General features: G+C 38.8%; 1 protein-coding gene across 6 annotated transcripts in view; it reads left to right on the forward strand.

Annotated features, from left to right (window-relative positions):
- LOC101481524 (metabotropic glutamate receptor 4) overlaps positions 1-26,806 on the forward strand; it is a 210,718-nt gene that overhangs the window by 16,485 nt on the left and 167,427 nt on the right. For 2 of the 6 annotated variants that reach the window (XR_013098692.1, XM_004547528.4), the window contains exon 2: positions 19,994-21,046. Coding sequence is in view for 5 of the 6 variants with exons in the window: in XM_004547528.4 (XP_004547585.2) it covers positions 20,480-21,046 (567 nt within the window). In the remaining variant the exon portion in view is untranslated. The other 4 variants (XM_076884263.1, XM_076884262.1, XM_004547529.4 and 1 more) reach the window with 4 other exon arrangements.

Raw genomic sequence — 26,806 nt, forward strand, 5'->3', positions numbered from 1 at the left:
ATGCCTGGCATGAAAAATGCAAAAATAAAGCGATTACAAGTGTAACATGAGTAAAGTTGTGTACACAGTGCTTGTTAGGATAATTAGTATTAGAGAAAGCATAGGTTGAGCTCTTACTGGCATTCACAGAGCTATTTTGAGACATGTTAGGCATTGTCTTAATGGAAAGTCTGAGAAATGTATGCCTAAGTAGTGTTCTCCTATGACATGTAAACTGCATTATTGTGATACATTATATGCACAGAGTGAGACTTGCATAATCAGCTTAACTGCAGTGTTGCTCTAGTTGAAATATTAGTAAGATGCGTTATTATTTTAATGCATGCAGAACGTGAAAGGTTTTATGATGGGACTCCAGGTTTGATTGATGATCTATCAGTTTTATTCAGAATTAAACAACAGCTCAACTCACTGTAAATATACTGAAATTTTGTATTGACATTTTCTGTGGAGAGAAAAATCCTAATGACGCAGGTGATCCTGTGATGTTCAGTCTTGTTGCCAACAATGATTTTTTTTTTTTTACTCATCCAGGAAAATGTTGCAAAACTTGGCACAAATATTCAAACATTTTTTTGAACTGCAAGTTCAGTATTTTCACTTGAAATTGAATTGAATGGCCATCAGCGGTTTTAATCAGTTACATAGATATGGACAGCGGGCACCCTCTCCCACGAAGCTTGGTATTCAGTTATCGTCCACTGTAATCAGTGATAAACAGAAATCAGCTCAGCTTATAAGTCTAGAAAAACCTTTAGCTGTTCTGTGATGAAGTGCATGTAGAACGGCATGTGGTAAATGACACAATTCAGCTTGGAAACACGTTGCTTGCTTACTAAAGATTGTCCATTCATTTTCTTCTGCTTACCCCAGCTGTCATAGGGCCAAAGATGAGGTACACCCTGGAGTGGTTGACCGCCTTCTGCAGGAGAGACACGCTCACATTCATTCCTATGGCCAATTAAGAATTCCCAATTAATCTAGCATGGTTAGGCTTCAAAAGAGCAACAACCTGGAATACCCAGGCAGAAGCCATAAACAAACAGGGCAAACATGCAAACCCCACCCAAAGAGGCCTGCTGGTGGATTCAAATCCAGGACCAGCTTACAGTGCAGCGCTAAACTGCTGCATCACTTTCTCTGAAGGTTGTAGGTTTTTCTTTGTGTTTTTTTTTTTTTTTTTTACAGTATTTTATACTGAACCAAACAGCCTAAAATCAACCAATAAGCAGTAAGCAATTTCATAAGCAAAATGTGATTCAAATCATTCAAGTCCAAAAGATATTTCTTAATCTCCTGGCTCATGTGTGACCAATGTCAGCACCACTCCTGCCAGTGGACACACTCCACTCATTACGGAGGAACTTCTCCCCAGTGGAAAGTGTTATAATTTTCCACTGATCCTGCAAATAAGTGGAAAGAGCCCTCCTACATGTGATAAGTATTGGACTGATAACAGCTGATAATGGCCATTTATGAAGTGAGCTGATAACATTCAAAACAGGTCACTAATGACATCAGCCTCCCCTATATTTTGTATCTTTGAATTTTGAACATGGTTAACATTTTTGCAGAGAAACATCAATGTGAGGATATTTCAAATGTATCCAAGGAAAGCTTTAGACTTGCTACCCAGGCTCTGGGCAATTAGGCATCTCTTTTCTAATTTTATTCAATAGTATGTGAGATAAATATAATATACAGGCAACCTTATGTTATATAAAAGTTCTTTAATAGTAGTGCTACAGTTCTGAAACATTAGACGCTGACCTTTCTTTTACCAAAGGTGTATGTGCTCTGCCACCTTTCTCAAAGCTTTTCTCAAAGGAGCCCTGGACAGCCGCGTTCAGACACAGAAGGTTATTGTCTATATGGCTTTATGAAGTCAGGGCAGTCATTCAAAAGAAAATTTTAAAGACCATTCAGATGCCTGTTGTCACTGGATTGTGTATTGATATTGACAAGTCACTCAAATATGCTTATGTTTTGTTATTTTAATGTTCAAAATGATATTTAAATTTTGTTCTAATTTGTAATCCTTTTGCACAGCATAGTTTAAAAATCCCCATTAAGCTTATATTTATGCTAATAAATCCAATTCATTTATACTTTAAATACTTTAACATACTTAATTTCATTGTTGTTTATCTCACAGTTATGCATCAAATCAAGTTTATTACTGTGTTGATTTATATGTGATTGAAATACATAATCCTTCACATTAGTCCCAATATTTTTGTATTGTTGTCTTTTTATCTTTAGCATAATGTTATTGCACGCATATGAACAGGAACATTGATAATTTGCAGTTGCTCCTACTTTGTGCTGAAAGGCCATTTCAAGTTCTATTTTTTTCAGAACACATTACACCTGTTCATGAATATATGCATATCTCATCAGCCACACTTTGCAAGAGGCAGTTTTCATGCTCACAAGCATTGTTGTGTTGCATGTGAATGCAGGGCTCGAGTTGACGTGCTTGTATAGTTTAATACTTACACTCATTGCTGCAAATTGAATGTAGTTAGTAAGTCGCGCTAACTTTTCAAAATGAAATTCATTTCCAGGCACAGTCATTTTCTTGTTTAGTTATTACTTCAGATGCAGACAAAATAGGACCATCTTCCAAATGTATTTCTGAACATATCTTTGTTAGACGTAATGGGTTATGAATGTGAAATGAAAATAATCACAAATTGGTTTCCAAGGTTGTGTCAGTTAATTAGCACCTGCTTAAGTGGTCAGTGGAGATGTCCACGTCGTACTGTGGGATGAGGCTGTGAACAGCATCAAAAGAGCGCCCATTACCCAAAAATGTTCTGAGTAATAGTGGAAATTATTGAAAGTGTTTCACAGGGGCACTCTAAAGGCTGCATAATGCAAAACAAAACAATGCCACAAATTAGCAATATTACACAATACATAAAGTAAAAAAACCCACAACAATAACAGTAATAAAATGGAGAATTAATATGAGCTGATTTAGTTTAGTACATAACAAGAGCACAAATGAAATCTTAAGGAGCATCACTGCCATGTTCTCTTTTTTTTCTTTTTAAGAAGTGGTCTTTGTGCAGGAAATGACTACTTATATTTGCTGCTGGTAGAAAAAGAAATCTCATTAGCAGTCGAGCTTCATGCTCTGCAAAATTGTCAGTGACATCCTTCTCTCCTGCCCCCTGAAGACTTGTTACAGTGTTCAGGGCAACTTGTGAAGGCATGGCAGTGTAAACTGATGTTTGAACTGTGACATGAATGCAGACAGAGAGGCGGTATTATTTTCTAGAAGAGACATCTTTCTCCTCGAACAATGGCCCCCTTCTTTTTCATTCAGATACTCTTATTTGATATTGCATTGTCGCGCTGTCTTCAAAAGTGTCACATAGCAATTACACACTTGTAAAGACCTATAGGCTGTGCAGTTCAGACATTTGCACATTATGCTCACTTGTTGGCTGATATGCAGGGAAGGTCTGGTGTTTGTTCTTTCTTTGATCTGTTTGTCTCACGTCCAAAAAGATGCACTGGAATTTGTTAGGCTGGCCTCCTACTCTTCTCTTTGTCAGCATAGTCTCTGCTACAGCAGTATTATTTGACTTCAGGTTTATTAGCAGGGTTCAGTTGTGAATAGCTGCTTACAGCACAACAGATGATTCACCAATTTTTCATTACTCATTCTGACAAATGCTGAAACTAGTATTACTGTCTGACACAAATTCCTGCCACAATGTTTTCATATTCTTTCTCAAACAATGCAAGGCAGTGATCACATTTAAGGTCACTGCTATCTCACATTGTATTGGGGGTATTTGGCAAGGATTTCTTTTTTATCTCCTCTCAAGCAATACCATTTATCTTATCCAATCATCTCCCCTTACAGATCAAATAATGTTATATACTTACTTTAGTCAGATCTATGCGCTCCTACTTCTTTTCATACAGGACTTTTTGCTGCTATACCCAACATTCACAGTCTCAATTTTTACTAAGCTTGAATTGAGCTTGGGTCTATAGGCGACTTTCTGTGACATTTCAATAAACAATTTCTTAGTCTTTATTGACAAACCCTGTCAAAGACTGCCAAAGCTGTTCCGCTGTAACAAAAACATCAGCTATGACTTAGACACAGTTGCCAGGTACAATTTTGCTGCACTTATGGTAAGCTGAAGCTGGTGAACAGAAGGCTTTCCAGCCTACATTCTGCCTGCCTGTGCATTTCGTGGTGAATGGCTACTCTCACTTGCAGCTCCGGAAGGAGTGCCCGTACTGTCAACATCTGCTGCAGGTCTCAAAGGACCTGCAGGCTGTTGCACTATAGAGAATGTATGCTTCTAATTCATACAAGCATTTGGATAATGGGAACTCTGTTCCTGAAAAACAGAAAAATAAAATTCATACTCACATCATCAAAGAAAGTCAGAGAAGATGGGTCATAGTGAAAGGTGTCTTTTCAGGTTAGTGAACGGGTGTCCAATCTCATGCTGAAAGCATAAATATAGTAAGTATGCATAAAAAAGCTTGTCTGTATGCATGATAAAAAGATGATTAAAATTAGCCTTCAAGCCTACAAACAAAAACAGACACATTTTCACAGTAGCCATTACATATGAGAGGGTCTGTGATTTCAAAATTAGAGGTTTGCAAATTGATGAGCACTGGTCAGTGGACATTCAGAAAAGGAGGATGGCTGCATCAATGGGATCGTGGTGATGAATTCTAGTCTGACAGAGCAAGTGTAAAATTGATTCAAATTAGACACAGAGAACAATTACATGTTTTGTGTGGACACTATCAGTGTGCACGAAACAAGACTCATTTTCTCATTAATTTAGCTATAATCCTGTGTTGCATACCCAAAGGCACAATACAGTACCTTACTGCAGGGTCTCACGGTACAAAGCGCCTTGAGGTGTCCGTTGCTGTGATTTGGCACAATATAAATAAACCTGAATTAAACTGAAAAGAAGAATGTGTAAACAAAAGGCAGACATTTCATTATGGTTCTGGACACGTGTCAGCATTGTCCAGTCATTTCACTCAAAGTAAAAAAAAAAAGTTGACTCCTAACTAATTATTCTTATTAACGTAAAAATAAAGTTTGCTTCTGAAAAATTGCGCAGCTGTATGAATCTTTGCTATTAGGGGAGAAGAAAAATCTTAACAATAAGCATTAAAGATAAGATATAAGATAAGATCATGAAGAAAAGGCTGCTGAAAAATCACAATGGCATGCAAGAGTGTAAGAAAAATAACACATGCCATGTATACAACATCAGTAAAGATAAGGCAACGTTAAATAAAAAAAGGAAGTAGCAAACTAAGACAAAAAATGGTGCTTTAGTTTTACTCCTACTTGCAGAGTTTAATCCCTATATAAAAAAACAAAACAAAACAACACAAAAACCTGCCTCTTTGCCCTTTTGTAAATGTTATTGATTTCTGTTTGGGGGAAAGAGCGCCCTCTACAGCAACCCACATTTAATACCCATTCACGACCATTTAAAACCGTGCAGTCAAGCCAAAAGAAGCCAGGTGCACATTTTAATTAAAAACACATTTTTCCAATTACAGCTGAAACCGTGAACCTAAAATAAAAAGCGAAGCAAATGTAGTGAGTTCAAGCAAGCTAATTATGGTAAATTAAATGGAAAGTTACAAAAGATAGAATCAAAGCTTAAGGCTACCTAACTTTATATGTTTGCTTAACGCCAGGCTGCAGCACTTGGGAGGTTGATGGCTTCATTTTTATTTTAGCATTCAGGTCTGGGCTGCTTCCTAAAATTTTTGTCTTAAGTTGCATTCATTGGGAACTCTGGGTACTTTAAATCTGGATCTAAGAAGGCAGAGAAGGAAATAAGGAAAAAAGATGAATGTTTTCTCTTAAGGTACCTGGTGAGTCTTTCCAATAAAATAATCGGTGAGTCATTGTCTTTTTTGTTTGTTGGATTTACTGATGGCAGCCTAGTGTAGCGCTGTGTATAAAGTGGGCTGTTGTTAGTGCTGTGCAGCCTGTATTGCTTAATTGTGCAGTTCCATTGTTGGGCTGGATTTGTTAACAGTCATGTGTACAGAGGCTGACAGAAGGCTACATGCTGACAGTGCTGTGTACCCACAAAGCTCCAGGATGGAGCTCATTAAGGTGGATGAATGAGTGGTCAGATCACCTCTTCAGTGCATCATTTTCATGTTATTTCATCTTTGCTTTGCTTTTAAGATGCTCTAAATTGGGTTTACTGTATTGAAAATGACCCGAACAATGCTGGACATGGATGAAAAGAGCATGGCTAAATTATGGCTGGTTTTACATTGAGGATTTAGGCTGTTGTTTAAGCATTTATAATGACTGAAGCTGTTATTTTACTATTTATGGAAAGATTGTTTTGCATTTACGTGATCAGGAAATTGGGCAGCTTTTCATCCGAAAGTCCAAAATAAGTTGGAATTTAGTAAAAACAAACATTCCCCCCCCCTCCACACACACTTATGTCTAAAAGCTGTATTGATAATATTTTTAATTTGAACATTTAACATGATTAATTTCTTGCATTTTCTCAAAACTGTAAACACAAAACCAGTTTCAACAGTGCTTAATTGGTACTAAGGGGTCCAAAGTGTGCCAAGAAAATATCTCAGACACCAATTCACGATCGCCAGCCTGAACTATTGATACAAGGCATCATCCATGCTTTTATGTTTATGCCAAATTTTGACTCTGCTACCTAAATGTTTGTGAGGAAATCAAGACTCATCAGACCAGGTAGCGTTTTGGCAATCTTCCATCATTCAGTGTTGGTCAGTCTGTCCAAATATTAGCCTCTGTTTGTTGTTTTGAACTGCCAGGAGTGGCACCTACTGGGGTCTTCCTCTACTGTACCCCATCTGCTTCAACAGTTTCTTCAACGTGTTTTGTGTTCAGTGGTTATTTGAGTTAATGTTTCCTCTCCGTCAGCTTGAAGCAGACTGGGCATTCTACTCTGATACCTCCGGCATCAACAAGGAATTTCTGTCCAGAGAGCTGCCTCTCACTGGAAATGTTCACTTTTTCACAGCATTCTCCGTAAACACTGGAGATGGTTATGCATTTCCTAAAACACTCAAAACAACCTGTCTGGCACCAACAATCATGCCAACTTCAAAGTCACATAAATCACCTTTCTCATGCTTGGTTTGAGCATTAGCAAGTCATCTTGACCACACCTGGGTGCCTAAATGCTTTGCTGCCATGTATTTAACAGAATAGATATTTGAATGAGCAGTTGAACAGGCATACCAGTGACCGATGAGTACGTTTCTTTTTCTTATGAGTAAATCATAGTGTGAGAAACATCATACTAAACAGTTCTTCTATTACTTTACAAATGTGGTCTGTTGCAGCGGGTCAAATTTCTTCTGAAATTACTGAAATGATTTTGCTCTTTCTCCTCTACCTCACCGTTAGTATCCATCCACTGATATTTTCAACATTCAGCTCAACGTTGCTGGCTGTGGGTTCTGAACTGCCTCAGTTTCGGGCTTCAGGTTTATCATCCTTAGCAACAAGTGCGAACAATTCTGTGTTTAAGAAATGGCATCTGTGCTGTAATTTAACTTTTGCTTCCTGTGGTTACCATTATGCCTCATAACGGAATCACTGTGCAGAATGTGTTTTAGTGAGTGGGGATGTACTTAGAGTTTTACAAAAAGGTTAAAGGAGAATTGCAAATTGCATCTAATTAGGTGAAAACAGTTTAACGTTTTGCCAAAAGAGGGATTGATTCGTTTAGGACATTGAGAATTTGCTTCAGAAAATGCGAGTTAGTGTTTTAACAATTCAGGAAAGCTGTAATAAAGCAAGGTTGTGAAAGCTGAACTGAGGATAGATTTTACTGTTGGTTGTGCAGTCTCTTCCTTCCAGCTTATTTTGTGCTGTGTTGCAGAAATTACAGTAGAAACACTGTCCTGTTGTTAACATTGGGGATATATGGTGCTCTTTGTTAGCTTGTGTCCCCTGTTGACTCTGTGGTTTTTGCTTGTTTGCAGGTCCACTTATGTGTTTCCAAGAAAGGACAAGGTGCAGAGACTTAAATTTTCACATAATCAGCCATCTTCTCTGAGATACACTGAAAGACTACGTTTCTCACGCTGCATGTGGTGGAGATTATGAGCTTGTACTCAGAAGGGAGGCCTTCCGATTCAGGCTTTTACTCTCTAGAGTCCCTGGGCCTTATGTATTTTGTATTAGCTGCTATAGATTAAAATTGTTCATACAATTTTCTCTGGGGGATTGAAGGTGATGGCTCTGCATGAAATTTGTGTTGCATTTTTCTATTTCTCTTGCAATTTATATAAAGAGCCTGGTAGGATTTGGATTCGGCAAACAGACTTAAGACCAGATGAACTGAACAGCGGCTGTATCTCGTGCCCTTAAAGTTTGTGTGACTGCACATCGCTTTGTTCCCATTATCTTGAAAAATCTAACGAGCAGACACTATACTTGCAAAACACTCATTCTTACAGATATGCCCTAGTTTTCCATATGTTGCTGCTTCAAGTGATTCAGTTGGAATTGGGTCTGTCAGGGGAACAGGTTTGATAAGACATAATTCCTTAATCCTGACAGGCAGGCAGGTCTAGCCCAACAGATACAGTAAATCAATCAGTGTGTCTGAGAAGTACCTGCCTTCAGTATCGACTGTGACCCCACCACCCCCATGCTATTCTCACGCACACACTTTCTAGGACATGCTCTATAGTCTCTTTTCGCATTCACGCTCTGTAAATATGAAGCTTTGGTACATTATAGTCTAAAATACAAAGTTGAAAAGCGAGTGTATTTGACCCACAAGATGAAGTATGGTAGGCATCATTACCAAGAGCCGCTTAGTGTCAACAGGAGGCTGGAGATGGTTCACCTCATACCATCTTTTTACTGGGCCATTAACCAGGCTCACATAGTGCGTAAGAATGAGCAGCCTTCAGTGCCTGAGGCTTTGAGAGACCAAGGTGTTTGGATATATTTTAACCTGTAGATTCAAGCCTGCCTTCTGAATCGTATTCAATTCAGGCCCCCAGGTATGCATGTGATGGCTGGTAGGAACTGAAAGCTTTATAGGGAAACATAATGGTGATGAATACTAAGCAGAAATGGCCCCCCTGTGTTTTTTTTATTTTTATTTTTATTTTTTTTATTCCCCCCCCCCTAAGATGAGAGGCTAAAGAATGCATTGGAGGATAAGACACTGTGAACCATAAGGGTGAGAACTTGAGGATTGTGGAGGTGTGTGTTTCATTGTTAGAGCAAGATAATAGTCATTGAATCAGTCAGTCAGCGAACAGGAAGTCAACAATTTCTCCCTTTCGCATAGCGTCTTCAACTTATTCAAGCAGCATTATATTTCTCCCACCAGACTTCTGGGATAGGAGAATCAGGGCTTCTTCTCACATTTCAGTCCATTTATCTCTTGCTAGATGTGGCTCAGTGGCCTTTAGCCCTCCATTAGCCTGCACCAAAAAACATCCAGCGCAAGTAACCAAAAAAATTTAGGGATGGCCCACTTCTTCTCCCCCCCTCTGTTTTCAACTTTGACTTCCAAATGTCTTCCAGGATCTCCAAAACAACACATTGCATTCGCTGTGTTTGGGGAAAACACAGCGACGGCCTCGTGTTAATAAGCCTTGTTTGCATGTTCTAAAATTTCTGTAGCTGGCACAGAAATGGAGCGGCTCTCTTGTGCGGTTGTCATAAAGTTGATATTTCAAGAGATAAATTACACCCTGGTTTCCTGAGGGTTCTCAGCGAAGGGAAATCAAACGACCACAGTCAGCTATTGCATAATATCATGTCTTAGCAAGATTTACCACATATCTCAGGGTTCTAAATAAATCACAACTGTCAACTGCATTTTGCTGTTTCTGTAATTAATGCGCCCTGGAGATAAAATATTCAAGCTCCCATCTCTCTTTATATCTAACAGTGACAAAACACATCAGATGTCGAGGGAAAGAAATTGGGATCATTTCAGTCATTTTCCTGTCTGTAAAATAGTTTTTCCCATTGGACCACTTTGGTAGTGATGTACCAAATCCATACATAATACTGGACATGATTCCATCAGTGTAACAAGTTAATTGATTCATTTTTCAGCAACATGTAATATGTAGCAGCGGATCAAGTGATCAGATGATTACTAGAAAAATCATTTACTGTTATTTATCAGCAAAAAACATGCACTGATTACTAATTTTGTCTTGCTTGTAATGTTACCAAAATGTAAAAAGGCACAGGTTAGAAATTGGACCCTGAAGAGAACAGCAGTATCTACCGTTATCTTTCATTACAGCAGCCAATGAGTGGGCTTTGCAGGGTGTAGCTCTTTTGATAGCTTTAATTTATTCCTTCATGTCTTCTCTATTTATTGGCGGTAACATTTTTGACTTCTTCCATTTTCACACAAAAGCTGAGCTTCATACTGAGCTGATAAAATGGAACTGAAGGGGGGAAAAACTATGAAACTTTAAAAAGTAAAGGTTTCACTCTAGATGGAATTTAAATTGCATGAGAACTTGTGAGTTTGTGAACGAACAGTAGGCTCAATTATTAATGGTGGGGAGGTGGTGAAAAATTATTTGCATATATGTGCTGATTTAAAACCACTGACCAGAGCAGGTAATAATAAGGTCACCACGTCTTCTTTTGAGGAATCATGTCTGAAAGTCACAATGCAAAATCAACATGGTCAAATTGGAGTCCAGCTCCATCTCACATGCATTTAAACAAAGTCCCCAATAAAACCTCACACATAGTACCTAAACAGTTTGAATATTTTTACACAGTGACATCCTACTTTAAATCATAACTGGTAAATAAAGCTGCAGTTTTACATGTAAGGGGACAACATCTTACATTCAGGTCCTTGCCAAACACGTTCAAACAATGTCTGTGCAGACAGTGGCACAGAAGTGCACTGGTAGTGATGCACTTTTCATCAGCCAGTAATGATTGGTTTGCCAGAACTGAAGGGGGGAGTAACGATTGTGCAGGATTCTGCAAATAGAGGTCTGGTGGAAAAACCAAGAAAGATTTAAAAAGAAACTTGCTGTTCAAAGAATTTATTTTTCTTTAGAATTCTTTTCGATAATTCAGTAGTCTGCCCCTTTCTCCAAGTAGCGCAACTGCCAAATTGTGCCATAATTTGAAGTCTTTCTTCTTTGTTGTGTTGAACTAGAGCGTTGTAGACAGACACTGATAAATATTCTCCTCATAAAAGATTAGAGAATTTAGAGTCTGGAGACCTGACATTGTTTGGCAGATGCTAAGTACTATAAAGTGAAGCACCAGTGTAGACGTCGCCTCGTGTCTCTGATGGACTTCTGAACTCACACTCTATCCAAGAGCCAAGGCAAAGCAAGCTAGCTACCTTATAATGATTTATGAAGTTTCCACTGCATTTCAGAGCTCACAGCTTGTCCAACCTAATCATTTAAACAGCAAACTGTATATAAAGCTGTAATTCTTTCATTTGGAGACTAAAAGGAATCCTTTATCTGATGGGTTTTTAGGGTATATGTATTGTTTTTGGCTTTGCGGTTTTTACAATTCAAAACAAATCTGTCGCATATAGTATTTTATTCTTTTTAGATGTGAGCATGCATGTGCATGCAGTTAGAGTGGGGTGTTTTGCTTCACACACACACACACACATATACATCTCGAAAAATATTTGCAGATGCATGCTTCTGGGCTGACAGTGGCTGGCTGGAAAATTTCAACATGTCGGCCAACCCTGACTGATACTCTAATTATTTTTGCAATATACACACTCCCTGCTGATTTTTTTTTTTTTTTTTTTTTTTTTTTTTTTTTTTTTTCTCCTGAGAATTGAAAAGATGATATCAGTAGGTAAAAAGCTGTTTGAATAATTACTGTGGAAATTGTGCATCCTGACTCTTCAGGAGTATTTATACCTTGGGCCACTTTTGTAAACAATAATTATGGTAAACTGGAATAAGTATGTAGGCAGATTGAGCCAAACTTTTTTGTTTTTATTCTAATTAGGCAAATTAACACCTATATTGGAAGCTGTCGGTATTAACTGCATGGCTTGGCTGAGGCACTGCTGCTTAGAAACTTGACACACTCAAGAGAGAATAAACCTCACATTCAGGCTGCACAGATCTGAATGAGGCTTCTCTCTATTGTAAAGGATGACACTAACGAATATCAAGATTGCTCTTTGTCTCAGATGCGTAGTTTGACAGCTGGCAATAAAAACTCTTGTCATCAAGACCCGTTCTGTAGTTCTGCATGGAGGCGTTTGAAGGCTTGAAGATTTGTATTATCAATATTATGCAAATATGCTTTAGTAGTAACTTTGTGCAGAGCTGGAATTGTGTCTATACTTCTCAATAAATTCCTTATCTGAAACCTGTGTAACAAAAGAGTTTGCATTGTTTTGAGCGCATTAATGGTTATGCTTTATAGTTCCAAAGTTTGGGGCACTAAGAAATAAGGTTCATCTTTAAAGAGAATCAAATTTGCTGTTATATAACAATGAGTACACAATGAGTCATAAATTATTTTTGATGAATGTCTCCCTTAAAATATTTCTGATGAGTTTATATTTAGTGAGAACAAATGTGCTCGATGTAGCACTAACACTCATTATTGACTAAAAAAGAAAATCTAACACAAAACTGACTCACAAAACTGCTCTATAATATACAAGAAGAGAGTAGATGCAGGTAAAAATAATCACTGTGTTTTCTGTTGTAACAGTACTGGAATTACTGTATTGTGGTGCTAAAAATCAGCTCAATGACAGATGGCCTAGCTCACCCTAGTGTTGTGCACCGATTGTATGGCAATTTCTTTTTCAGTTCAAGAAATAATTATTTTCCCCATTCCACTTTTAAGTTTGATTCACCCGATCAATATGTCCTTTTAAGGCTTATTTCAGTAATTTTTTTTTTCTTTCATTAGAAACATAGTGACAGCCTCTTCCAAGCTCTCAACTCCTTGTGTGCAGCTAAGCCCTCCTCTCTTCATTCATTTTCCTCAGGGCAGCCTACTTCTACCTTCCTATTGATCTGCTGTGCAGCATCAACATGCTGGAGTGTCAATTAGAGAACCCATCCTGCCCATCTGTGAGAGGAGAGCTGCAGCATTTCTCAAACTTTCCCTGGCTCACTTGGCCATCCAGCAGCTGCTCAGGTCTCTGAAGATAAAGAGGGGAATAATCGTTTTAGAATAAATAATAATTTATCTCAGCTATACCCTTGTTCATATTTATAATGTTCCTTTCACAGCACTGATTAGAATGTAAAATACTTGCACTAGCGGTGTGATTTCTAATGTAAAGTGATAAATATTATGAGGGAATTTAAAGGAATAAGGGCAGATCTGCAGAACACATTTGTCTGCTTCAAAGAGAACACCACTTATTTATTTATTTTTTCTCAGGTGGATTGCATTTGTAAGGGTAGGCATGTTGAGGCGAGTGAAGCGAAAACGTTTTATTTATTTATTTCAAATCAAATCAAATCAAATCACTTTTTATTGTCACATCACATGTGCAGGCACACTGGCACAGCACATGCGAGTGAAATTCTTGTGTGCGAGCCCCACAAGCAACAGATGTGCAAACACAACAACACAAACGAGCAAAATACAAGAATGGCCAACCTGAAACTAATAAATATATGTACAATATATAATAGTGTATGCATTTCTGGATGTGTATACTAAATATTTTCCTGTGTGTGTGTGTGTGTGTGTGTGTATACACACATTTTTACAAATTAAATAGTAATAAAATAAAATAATAATAATAATAATAAAATATATAAAATATACAGAGTTGAATATGTGCAAAACAAGTGGCATTTATATACAGTGTGGAGTGCATAATGTTGAAGTTCCAGTAGTGAAGCTGAGGTGTCTATGACGTGTTCAGCAGTCTGATGGCCTGATGGAAAAAGCTGTCTCTCAGTCTGCTGGTACGGGACCGGATGCTGCAGAACCTCCTTCCTGATGGAAGCAGTCTGAACAGTTTATGGCTGGGGTGACTGGAGTCCTTGATGATCCTCCCCGCTTTCCTCAGGCACCGCTTCCTGTAGATGTCTTGGAGGGAGGGAAGCGAACGCAGGCTGTTTTCAGCATTGTTTCGCTCAGTAGCCAAAGTCTGGTGTGTTGCAGATCTCTTCCAGTGGCTTTATTATTTCCAAGACTGGTTTGAATACAAAACAGCTTTCTGGAAATCAGGTTCTAAAAGATGGGGTTGAATGTGAAAACAAGATATTCAACATCAGGTTGTTTTTATTTTTATTTTTTTCAAAGGAGAGCGTGCCACTGTGACATTATTGGTCTTAATGTTTCCTGACCTCGTCAAATCTGTGTATATATTTCTGTCATCCCCATCTACTCTAGGATATCAGCAAGAATACAGCAGACAGGCACTGGTAGAATATCATGAGTCTTCTTGGTTTTTGAAAATGAAGTTCAGTTTTTAAGTATATAACCTGAGTCTCTTTCTGTCTTTACCCTCTGCTTCATGAGAGAGGACGGCTAATGTGCAGCTGCAATTTAAATGGCCAGCGACTGTGTTTCTGAGTAGAAACTAGAGATGGCACGATTTTTAAAAAATTTTTTAAAATTTTTTTTATGTCCGATATCATATATTTGGATATCTGCCGATACCGATATGAATCCGATATAGTGTATTTTGTAATCAATACAACTTTTTTTTTTTTTTTTAAATAAATCTCTATAAACCTACACCATCCTCCCTATTCTGATATTTTAAAGAGTACTTAGCAGAAATATTAAACAACCTAACTAATAGGGTTGCCAACTCCCAGCAAAAAAAAAAAAAAAGGGAACCACCCCCCACCCTCCGCCTTGTGATGTTTAATCAACATAATCAACTTTAATTTAATACACGTGCATTTTAAAAAAAAAAAGCAGCACAGAAATCAATTATTTTTCTACAATAATTAAACAGATTCAACATCTTTCTTCAACAGAATTGCAGACTGCAAAGATGGAAATAGTACTATAGCTTACTAGAGTATATATTAGACTTAATAGTTACTATATACAGTAATGGATTTCTATACATTTAATCAGATGAAAACTTTGGTTGTAAGATTCAGATAATTATTTATTAGTCATTTTAAATGAAATAACAAAGAAATATTTTTGTGCCCCCCTTTCCCAGTTAATGCCCTACCTGGCCCCCTGGCAAAACTTTGCTAGACCCGCCGCTGCACAGTTACCAGCTGTGCGCTACGTAAAAAAAGGATCTTGGTGTTATTTGTCTCTCAGAAATAGTTCATAACTTCCGTTCATGTCACCTAAAAGGTAACCCTGTTTCTCCATCACCTGTTCAGCTCTGATGATTCAGTAAGGACAGCTCCTGGTTTCATCTTCATGTTTCCCTCTCACCAGATAACCAAACCGATATCATGACCAGTAGTTTTTACTGCCGTGGCTCCAGCAAACAGCAGCTGATACTAGAAAATTAATATTAAATCAGTTCTAACAACAGCTTATCAAGCTTAAACGTGCTGCTGTTGTTTATCCGCTGGTTTCCTCTTTCTAGCGCAAAGTGAGCGATAAACAAACAAGAAAGACGGGACTTGCGAGAAAAAAGCCGACCAGCTGATCATTGATCAGTTTCATGATTAAAGTAGCAACAGGGGAGGGAGGGGGAGAGAATGAGAGAAGAGTCAGCTTTGCAGCAAGGACAGAATAACTCCAGCTTTGTGTCTGTTTTTCATTCTAGCTGAAGTACAGGGCAAATCGCTTCCTTTTCACCTCAATATGGAACTCCAATGGCCAGTCCAGCTGTGGCTCCATATATCAGTTGTTAAGCTTGATGTGGAAATACTATGCAAACATTCAGAGATGAACTTACGAACTTGCTTTACTTCTCTGGGATAGTTTTCTCCGAGATGAAATGTGGCGGTTTGGAAGCATAGTGAGGCTCCAAATGCTCCACCAGACCACAGACAGGTCTGGCAGACAACAGCCGCTCTATCACGTGATACTGCTCCGATGCGCTGAGCTGGGTTACGCCAAAAAGCGCTTTTTGTGAGGTGATTTTGCGATACCTCGGATCGGATTGCATTTTTTATTTCTCTCCGATATTCGATCCAGTAATTTAGGTCAGTATCGGACCGATAGGTAATATCGGATCGGTCCATCTCTAGTAGAAACCTGGCTTTTTAAAATCAAAGTAGACCTTTTTGGCACAGTCATAACAAAACATCTTTTAGTGTGTTAATTCATGCCATTTTGTTCCCATTGAGAGTACATTAAATTAAATTATCAGCATTGACAGTGAAAATTTTGGTAAACGCTGTTTGTGGTCAGCATTTCAACGCCAAGTTTTAACTTCAACAGGTTTTTGCTTTTAAGCCACACCCATTTCTGACATGACTCTTCATCTCTTGCAAAGATAAATTTTCATGACTTCATCTGATACGTTTTACTGCAGAAGCAAACAGGGAGCAAATCTGACAGCCAAGATGATGAGGTGCTCAAAAAACAGTGTGAGAAGTGGTAGGAAGCTGTCAGAGAAAATCATTCTGACCATTTCAAGAGCCTAACGGGAGAAAGTGGGAGTATGGGACTGATAGGACAAACTAGACAAATGTGCCATTCATCTGTCAGCCTATTTCCTGTTTCTTAAAAAGCTTCAATGACGAAAACTCTCCTGTGTTTGTTAATAATCATATCTCAGAAAAAATAACATGGTTTTCCACAACCAGGTCTAGTTGTGATAACAGACATTGCAGGACAAATGTTATGGTATAGAGGCTAATTTAGATTACAGTGTGAAATCAGCACCATCTCATTCCTTCCAGTTCCCACTTAAAGTCAGATTATTAGTTTTTTGTTGTTGTTTTTTTTAGAATATTTCCATTAGAACTCTCTTTAAATTGAACCCTGTATATATAACTGACCATCTTGTTTGTGTAGGGTTAATGCAAGAAGTTGAAATTCTTGAAAATATATTATTGCTAACATTTTTGGGTTTATCAGTATTAAGGAGTTACTGCTTCCACTGTCGCTTGCAAGGCCGTTTAACATTACACACTGATTTGCCTGAAGGTTGATGGCCTTTTGAAATGAATACATAGTCTGCTCTGAAATATGCTTTTGCACCTGAGGAAAGGTTGTTCTCTGATATGAATCTCCAGTAATTCCTGCAGCTGTCTTTGACATTTTCTAGCTGGTAAACATTTTGGTTGTTTTGCATAAGTCTGTGCTTCGTATGGTTTTTGAGGTATGCTATTAAGGGCTCATCTGTGAATGTGTAAACATTTTGTACTTTCATTCAGTACGTTTGTTTTTCTGAAAATGAAAACAGCGGAATTCCATAAAATAAAGGCAGAACATAGATTTTGTGCATTACATGGAGTATATTCCAGATGTTTTTATAAGCCACACAGTAAAAACACTGATTGTGCTTTCTGTGAGATTCTACGTCACTACTTATCGTGCTGAATTGAAGTCTGACAAGTGGTTTGTTGTAACCTCAATGCTTCATTAAAACAGAATTCATAGTTTTGGCTGAATGGTGATTGCGTCTGAGATGATTAATTCTAAGACAGCCCATCCTGAATGCCCTGAGATCTCTCAAATATCAGAAAGAATTGTCTGCACTGTGGCTGAAGATGAAACACCATAAGATATTAATCTGTAACAAGACAACACAAGCTGATTAACAAGATAATACTTCATGTAATCTTGTGAGATATAAGATCTTCTTCCTTCAGTTGCACATGAGCTACTTCTACAGATTAACTGGCTTTCTTCAGTCTGAATAAGACATAGGAGCTGTCACCCAACCAGCTTTTCTTCTGTTCAAGCAGAAGTTTGATGACATCTATCTTCAAATCTGCAGCCTTGCAGAACCGTTTCTTATTTGAACTGTTCAATGTTTACACCTGTATTTTATTTATTTATTTATTTTTTTAGACTATCTGTACCATGCTATGCTGGCAGCAGCACTCCCCGCCTCAATCTTAGTGTTTGCTTTAATGTCAGATGTGCTGCTGCATGGTTTGCGTTTGATTATGGGGGCTAAGGTGAGTTGGCTGGCTTTCCAGTTGTCATCTGCCCTGCAGCAGTTTAAGTGTACCTGCAGTGAATCAACTCTGAAAAATTACTTCTCACTCAGTAGGAGATAGTTGGGTGTATTCAAAGTACCTTGTCACTTCCAATATGCTCTCAATGAATCTCCGCCGTTGCCGATGCAAGGCCTCAACCCACTCTGCTGGAAAACCAATGTCTACAGCTGTATTTTGTGACTGTGTGCAGGGAGATTGTTCCTTTAGAAGTTATTACAACTTCAGGAATGAGAAGGGTGTAGACGTGTAGATACAAGATGGTTTATAGTGGCATATTTTGTGTGTCAGGCATGTGTGTACTTTTTATCTCAGGCAGAAAAAGGAGGAGGGCAGAAATAATAGTGCAGGGTAGTGATGACCAGATGTGCGTCACAGGAATCAACTTAGAAATTAAAAATCCGTCTTCAAATTTAAATTCAAATGTAACCAATGAGCTTGTTTACGACACCTGAATTTGCAAAGAATCTCGTAACATCATCTAACAGCACTCATAGCAGCAAAACAAAAAAACAAATGCAGTTTGATATAACAAGAAAATAAGGTTTTAATGACTCAGAGTGCTGTTTCTACATGTTTTTGGTTGACTGCTCTAAATGTTCTGCTTAGCAATTTTTCCCCTCTTCTTTTTAATCTATAGCTATCTATATGATGTCAGTGTGAGCAGATATATACCTGATATGATTCTCTCAGGCAAACAACTCTAGCTGTGCACACAGACGTGCCGCCCACATGCTGGTCAAAAAAAAAAACTTATTTTGTGAGGGGCAGCCAATCAGAAGAAAGGTAGTTTAAAGGGAGGGGGAAGGGAACTAGAAATGGCTTCTTCGCTTTCATACACTCCAAGGATAAAAAGAAATATGTCATTGTTCCCCTTTAAGGTAGACCATCTTCCTCTTTTGGCTGCTCACCACAGCAGATGATATGCCTCCATCTCACCCTATCCCTACATCCTCCTCTGTCATAGCAGCCTTCTGTATATTCTTTTTTACTTTCTCCATCAATTGTCTCCGTGGTCCTTGTGTTTTCCTTCTCCCTGACAGCTCCATATTCAACATGCATTGTTTCCTTTAAGACAGATGTTGGACATAAAAGTGGCTCTTCATAGTTAGTTTCAAACTCAGCCCATAAACCTGTTGCTTAAAATACTTAAGTGACTCTGAGGCCCACATATGTATTTTGTTATATTATACTGAATCTATATGGAGTTGGTTTTGCCTGTTGTAAGCAGAAATATATCCAGGTAATGCTGAAGTGGTTCTTTAGGCACAAAGGGAAATCTTCTATATGAGAAGCTTATTCAGCCCCTTGGACGTTTCTTTAAACTCTTGTATTTTTAATGAAAAGATTTGAAGACGTGTATATATATCATGGTGGAAATGCTGATAGACTGATAAATACTAATTTCTGAGCAAAGTACTGCCACAGACCAGCAGCCTCATTACTACCACCAATGCTGTCAGCGCAGTCTTATGTTAGTGGAACCATAAAAATGTCAGTACTTTTTCAATTTGTCAATTTGATGGAAAATTGACAGAGAAATGGGAAATATGATAGTCTGAGAATGTCACAGCATTGTGATTGTGGCTGAATGTGTTGCTGACATGGTTGATAGGTGAAAATGAAGCATGTGGGATCATTCTCAACCTTGAGAGTCCATGGCAACCCACTGAAAGCAGAATGGTAAACGGAGGCAGGCTGTGTGAGAGAAAGAAATTAGTTCTGGACCAGAACTGTCTCTTCATTTCCGCATAATAATACTGCAGTAAAAAGGTTGAGAAAAAAGTATTAAAAAATCTTAGACCAATACAAATCCCTGTGCTTTTTTGCCCCTGTTTTCTCTGTGCTATGTCTCACTTCTCTACTCTTTTTCATCTTTCAGGAATTCACTCTGAAGACTGTGGACCTAAGCAGGCCTGAGGGCTCTGACATATACCAAATCCCTGCCCAGGGGAACAGGGGAGATTAAAAACTTCTGATTGAGGTGGAGAGGAAAGAGACACAGATAGAGGGAAGGAGAGACAGAAAGAAAGCTTATCGTTCACCTTTGTTCTTTTTAATGCCCCAAGTGAAAGATCTCCATAGGCATGTCTGTGAATAACAGCAAACACAAGAGCAGCTGCCCACCACTGTGGTCAGAAGATGGAGTGAGAGAGTGAGGGAGGAGACGAGAACAGGATTACATCCTGTGAAAGAGCCAAGCTCATATTCTACTTTAATTGAATGTTTGGGAGAAAGGAGAGGCATGAGAGCAAGCCTTTTCAGTGCCAACTGCTTCAAGAGGTACTGCAATTAACCCTCTGGCCATCATAAAGTAATACCTGGCTTTTGCTGTTTTCCAATTGCTGGGTTTGGTTGTACACTGTGGATGTGTGCTTGGGCCGTGGTCATGTTTCAGCCCCTGGTGTCTAGACCGGAACGGACCGGCTCTCAAAGAAACGGCCTGATTCCTCCTCTGTTGCTGCTGCTGCTTCTTTACACCTCCCTTAAGCCCGCTCAGGCGGCCAAACCCAAAGGGCCAGGACACACACATTTGAACTCTATTCGCATCGATGGGGATATCTCCTTAGGTGGGCTCTTCCCAGTACACGCCAGAGGGCACGATGGAAAGCCGTGTGGGGAGCTGAAGAAGGAGAAGGGTATACATAGACTGGAGGCCATGCTCTTTGCCCTTGACCGCATCAATAATGACAATAATCTACTGCCCAACATCACACTGGGAGCACGAATCCTGGACACCTGCTCAAGGGACACTCACGCCTTGGAGCAGTCTCTCACCTTCGTGCAGGCTCTGATCGAGAAGGACGGCACAGATGTCAAATGTCTCGGTGGGGGGGCGCCCATTATCACCAAACCTGAGAGGGTTGTAGGTGTTATTGGAGCCTCCTCCAGCTCTGTTTCCATCATGGTGGCCAATATATTACGCCTGTTTAAGGTAAGATTATCATTACTTATTAGCTTGGTTTGTTGGGATGTGCGAATTGCACACAAAAAAAAAAAATGGATTCCAAATTCCAAATGATGTATTAGCCTGAAAAATACATATGCTTTTGCTTCAGTGATGCACGTAGATACTGTATTTGTTTGAATAATTAATAACACCGGATGGAAAACAGTACAAGCCGCTGAACAATGTGAGAGAACAATAAGTGTTCGATATCTGCTGCCACACAAAGACCAATTTCATAACTTTAGTGAGGAGATGCCTGGGTAAATCTCATCCCGGCTGGTGCCCTGGAGGAGCTGGTTGCTAATACAAAAGTCACAATACAAAAGTGATTAATAGGATTTGATTTCATTTTTGGCCTATAGCCTTTCCCTTGATCACAATAGTGTTTACATTTGTTTACACTACAGAAAAAAATATGTTCTCTTCGTGGACATTTGGACATTTGATAAATTATTCAATACAGATTTTATTATCACGCCAGTCAGCCATGGCAGTCATAATAGTTCTTTTTCACTTTACCAAAGGTATGATTGCTATTTAACGCTTGGCTCACTACAAAATAGCAAACCTTTTTTGACTAAAAAGAACTAGTACTGTCATATGGTAAATGGTAAATGGCCTGCATTTGTATAGCACTTTTCTAGTCCCTAAGGACCCCAAAGCGCTTCACACTACATTCAGTCATTCACCCATTCACACACCCATTCACACACTGGCAATGGCAAGCTACATTGTAGCCACAGCTGCCCTGGGGCGCACTGACAGAGGCGAGGCTGCCGGACACTGGCGCCACCGGGCCCTCTGACCACCACCAGTAGGCAAACATGGGGTTAGTATCTTGCCCAAGGATATTTGGCATGCAGCCAGGAGGCAGCCTGGGATCGAACCACCGACTTTCTACCGACATATTTGAAAAGGTTTCATGGGTAATTACACCTTTTTGCAAAATATTAGACAAATCACTTTCAGTGAGATGAGGTAGTGGCTGATTTAAATTCAGTGATAATTAAAACCAGGAACTTTTCCTCACACAAACTTGGGGCTAAAAAAATATTTTAATATTTATACAAGACCCTGACTCCAGATTTTACCTTCACCTTGATCTTGCATGGAAATTTGTGTCTATTACTGTCCTTTTCTTGCTTATGCTGCAAGGTCAAAGGGGAACTCAATCACACTCAAAAACATTCTTTCAGCTGATTCAGTGTTTGCCCAAGGACACTTCAACAGAACAGGTGTTTGCTGTCATCAATTCTTTTAAAATGTCAGTATCTAAAATGTTAGATGAGGAGCTGCAGATTCAACTCGAAGCACACTGCTGGACATTTTTTCAGTGCTGTATCACTGTACACAACACCAGATGAAAGCACAGCAAGCCACACATAGATTTTACTCGGGCAGGACACGTGGGTATATTGAGGGCTGCCCAAGTATATTTTGAAACCAGCCTTTTTATTTAAACTTCTGTTATATATAAGAGTCCTAGTAGCTGCCTCCGACGCTGAAAAGTGAAGCTAATACAAAGTGTCAAAAACTCCTCTTCCTAGAGTGGCCACAAAAGCCAGTCAGTCCCCATAGACTCCCACTTTTAAACGTGGTAAAAAGCATGTTTATGGATATTGTACCTTTTTATAACAACTATATATAATTTTTCTTTTTTTTTTTTAATAACATGTTCATTTGGATACTGGTTAAAGTGCACGTTAAGTTTGCAGCATGGCTGCTTCATTTCACAGATGTGGTGGCACCTGCAGCCATTTGCTGTCTACTAGATTGTGCCTCCTCTAATGTGGGTGACAGACAGTCTTTGTGTGGTTGACATCACTTGGCAATTAGAGATGTAATTACTTTACAGACAGCACTGTAATTCAGGTGTGCTGCACCTGTGGAATTTCTGGCAGCTGACCAAACACACTAGCGTTAGTTCGTAACTTAGAAGTCTATCCTCTTGTCCAAACATGGCAACCTCAGGCTCCAGAAAATCAACATGGTGGAAACCAAAATGCTAATACTAATGCTTCAAACTGTGGAGTCCAGAATATTATGTGATGTAACAGTGGTTACTTCCATCTTTTATATACAGTGTATGCTGCCAACCAGCTAACTGAGACCCTTTATCTCGTGCACGTTTCTGTACTGGCAACCAAGTTGCTTTTGTTTCAGCTCTTTATTAAACACTGCACGCTTACATACAGTACTGTGCAAAAGTTTTAGGCAGGTGAGGAAAAAATGCTGTAAACAAAGAATGCTTTTAAAAATGGAAGTGTTAATCATTTATTTTCATCAATCAACAAAATGCAGTGAATGAACAAAAGATAAATCTAAATCAAATCAATATTTGGTGTGACCATATTTTGCCTTTAAAACAGCATCAGTTCTTCTAGGTACACTTGCAGACAGTTTTTGAAGCAACTCGGCTGGTCAAAACATGTTCCAAACATCTTGGAGAACTAACCACAGATCTTCTGAGGATGTGGGCTTCCTCACATCCTTCTTTCTTCATCTAATCCCAGACACACTCGATGATGTTGAGATCAGGGCTCTGTGGGGGCCATACCATCACTTCCAGTACTTCTTGTTCTTCTTTACGCTGAAGATAGTTCTTAATGACTTTGGCTTTATGTTTGGGGTCATTGTGCTGCTGCAGAATACATTTGGGGCCAATAAACAATCATTTATATTTCTGAAAGCATTCTTTGTTTACAGCATTTTTCCAAACCTGCCTAAAACTTTTGCACAGCAATGTCATTTAAATATCAAAGGGTGTTGGTGAAATAAAGAGTTGATCAGCCTACCATATGTTCATTTTTCATTCATTAGTTTATTAATGATTAGTTATTTGTAATTTTTAAGCCAAATGCTTAATTCAAAGTAGAACTGGGCGATATGAGATTTTTTCATATCACGATATGTTTTTTTCATTTCAGGCGATAACGATATCTATCACGATATAAGCCAAATAACTATATTTGTAAGATTTAAATGTGCCGTTGCTCACAAGTAAAATGTGAAATAATCAGCAGCTTGTTTTTATTTAAATATTTATTTCCCATAATAAGTTCAACAGGGTAGACGTACTTAAGGAACATGAGACTTTTTCAGATAAATAAAGGCAAATATTGCAAACTACACAAAAGGCAGCCGCTAAAGCGTTTAAGTTTCAAAATAGAACAAACGAAACAGACTAAATTGTCAATTCCACTTAGAAACAAAGTATTAATTCTAAAAATAAATCTTAGTTTGTTTTACAGAAGAACAGACAAAACTGACTAACTTTTGTCAGTATCAAATAAACTGAGAACTAAAAGGAAATTCTCAATCTCTCCTTGTTGTATAGCTTAGCTTTTCAAACAGTTTTAACAGTTACTTTAGTCTGACAAAAGCCGAATGACGAATTAGCGCTTCCAGTCAGAGACTGAGGCTACGTCCACACGTACACGGGTATTTTTGAAAACGGAGATTTTCCGTTTTCGTTTTAAAAAATAATCCCGTCCACACATAAAGGCAGAAATGAAGGAAAACGCTGCTATGAACATGCCAAAGCAGCAGGTGGCGCTAGATTCCTAACCGTGCAGAAATGTTGGCCAATCAGAAGTCTAGAAGCCTCGGTGGGAAAAAGTAAACAAAGCTGGGGCATAGAAGCAGAACAGAGTCGTATGTGTGGAGGGACAGTAACTGTGTGTATATGTAAGCATTTAAACACTGCAGAGAGTAGAATTAACAGTAACAGTATTGTAGAAATTCATTTCACCGAAACAATAACGTGACGCACAGTGTGACGCATGCACCAGTTTATTGTATTTCCAGACTTGCTTTCGGCACAATTTACAGTGCACGCTACTCTGTTTTTTGTCAGACTTGAAATAGCCGAAATACCTTCACACTACGGAACTTCTTTGGCTCTTCCGTTCGACAATCTCTCCGGCATTGGAACCATCATCTGTTTTCTCTTCGGTCACGCTCGGTTGATTTTTCTAGTCGGCACACTCATTTCCTCCATTATGCGCTGGCTCCATTACCCGCTGGCTGCTTCCCAAACAAACACACGTGCGGCTTGGCACTTGTGCTGTACGTAACAAGTCACGCGACGTGACGCTGCGGCTGTGATTGGTTCGGCTCTGCGCTACTTAATTTGGATTGGCTGACCTTTTTTTTTTTTTTTTTTTTTTTTTTTTTTAAGAGGACAAGAGCGGCGAGGTCTATCGCGATAGCTTAATTTCTCTATCGAGTAAAAGTTATATCGCGATACATATCGTTATCGTTCTATCGCCCAGCTCTAATTCAAAGCTTTGTTAATTCATGTATTTTTGCTTTGTTTTATTTTGCTACTCTTCTTTGTCTTATTTGATGTATGAATTCAGTATCTCAGGTTCTGGAGTGTAGTTTTGAGGGTCGGAGGGTCGGCAATTTGAATTTGTTACCTTGGGCTCTGGGAAACTCCGGGGGCATTTTTACTATTTGCGACATAACTTAGAAAATAATTGGCTGATGGATGTGAATGAATGAATGAAAATGAAAAATAATCATTAGCTGCACTGTTGGATGATGTAAATGAAAGCCAAAGGAGCATGATGTACAATGTGTTTCTATACTTCTTTTTTTCCCCCCTTGATCAACCAATCAGTGTTCTCATTACCAGTACCAAATCCTAGACAACTGCTGAACCAGACCAGACTCAATGCTTTATCTGCTACCTTCCAGTGTGATGTCATTCGCCAGCGGTATGCAGGAGAGATGCTCCGCTGTGTGATTTTCCTTTTTTTTTTTTTTTCTTTTTTATTATAACTGGACTATGATTAGGACATGTTTCTTTTTTATTTCATTGCCTGTGAAAATGTGTTCATTTTACAGGTGATGTGAGTGAAGCCCAAAAAAAAAGGGGAAAAAAAGTGAGATGTGAAGTAAAGCATGAAAGCTGATATATATACTGTAGGAGTTTGGTGTGGGGTAGCTGGTGTGTAGGTGTGCTGCACTGCAGTGTATCTGGACAGAAGCCATTAATACTATAGCACCACTCATACTTCCAGATAGGTTGAGTAATTTTAAAAATCAAAAATATGTAAAGTGGAAAATGAAAAGTAGTATTCACATCACTAAATAAAATGCAATGCAAATGACCTGGAATGCTTAGATTTAGCTACGGCTCTAGATTTAGCTGAGATGGATATGAGGCTTTTATTTTGTTTTTTATGCTTATTTATGTATTAGTTAATCTAATACTCCACAGCAACAGCCTGCAGTCTATGTGTTCTTTGATAAGCTCCCTGATTCCAGAGTGTTACAAACCACATGGGATGTATCCTCCTCCTCGAGGCCCCCAGCATTAATCAGTGTGAACCCAGTGTGATGGCACACACGCACTTCCTCACACACGCCAAGGTCTCGTGCATTCTTTTATATGTTTTAATGTGTGTAAATGTTTTTGTTAAAGTCTGTGTATAGGTTTGTGCATCTCCGTACGGATATGTTCAGTACACACCAGTAGAAAATATACTCTAGCACACAGAACCCTGTGCATGAACTTTGCATTTCTCTCTGTCTCCATTTCATAAAGTATGCCTATATGTGCACTCACACAGGTAAGAGTCGGTGTGGGCCACAGTAATGAGCATCTCCTGCAGTGCGTTCCTGATCCCTTTCTCGCATGGGAGCCTCAAATCCTTCGTCATTAGCACAGTGCTCATTGCTTCTTCATTAATGCATGTAAGCGTTGTCCTTGCATATTTAATCTGAATGTCTCTGATC

This window comes from Maylandia zebra, linkage group LG5 (assembly GCF_041146795.1).
Source record: "Maylandia zebra isolate NMK-2024a linkage group LG5, Mzebra_GT3a, whole genome shotgun sequence".
Taxonomy (NCBI): domain Eukaryota; kingdom Metazoa; phylum Chordata; class Actinopteri; order Cichliformes; family Cichlidae; genus Maylandia; species Maylandia zebra.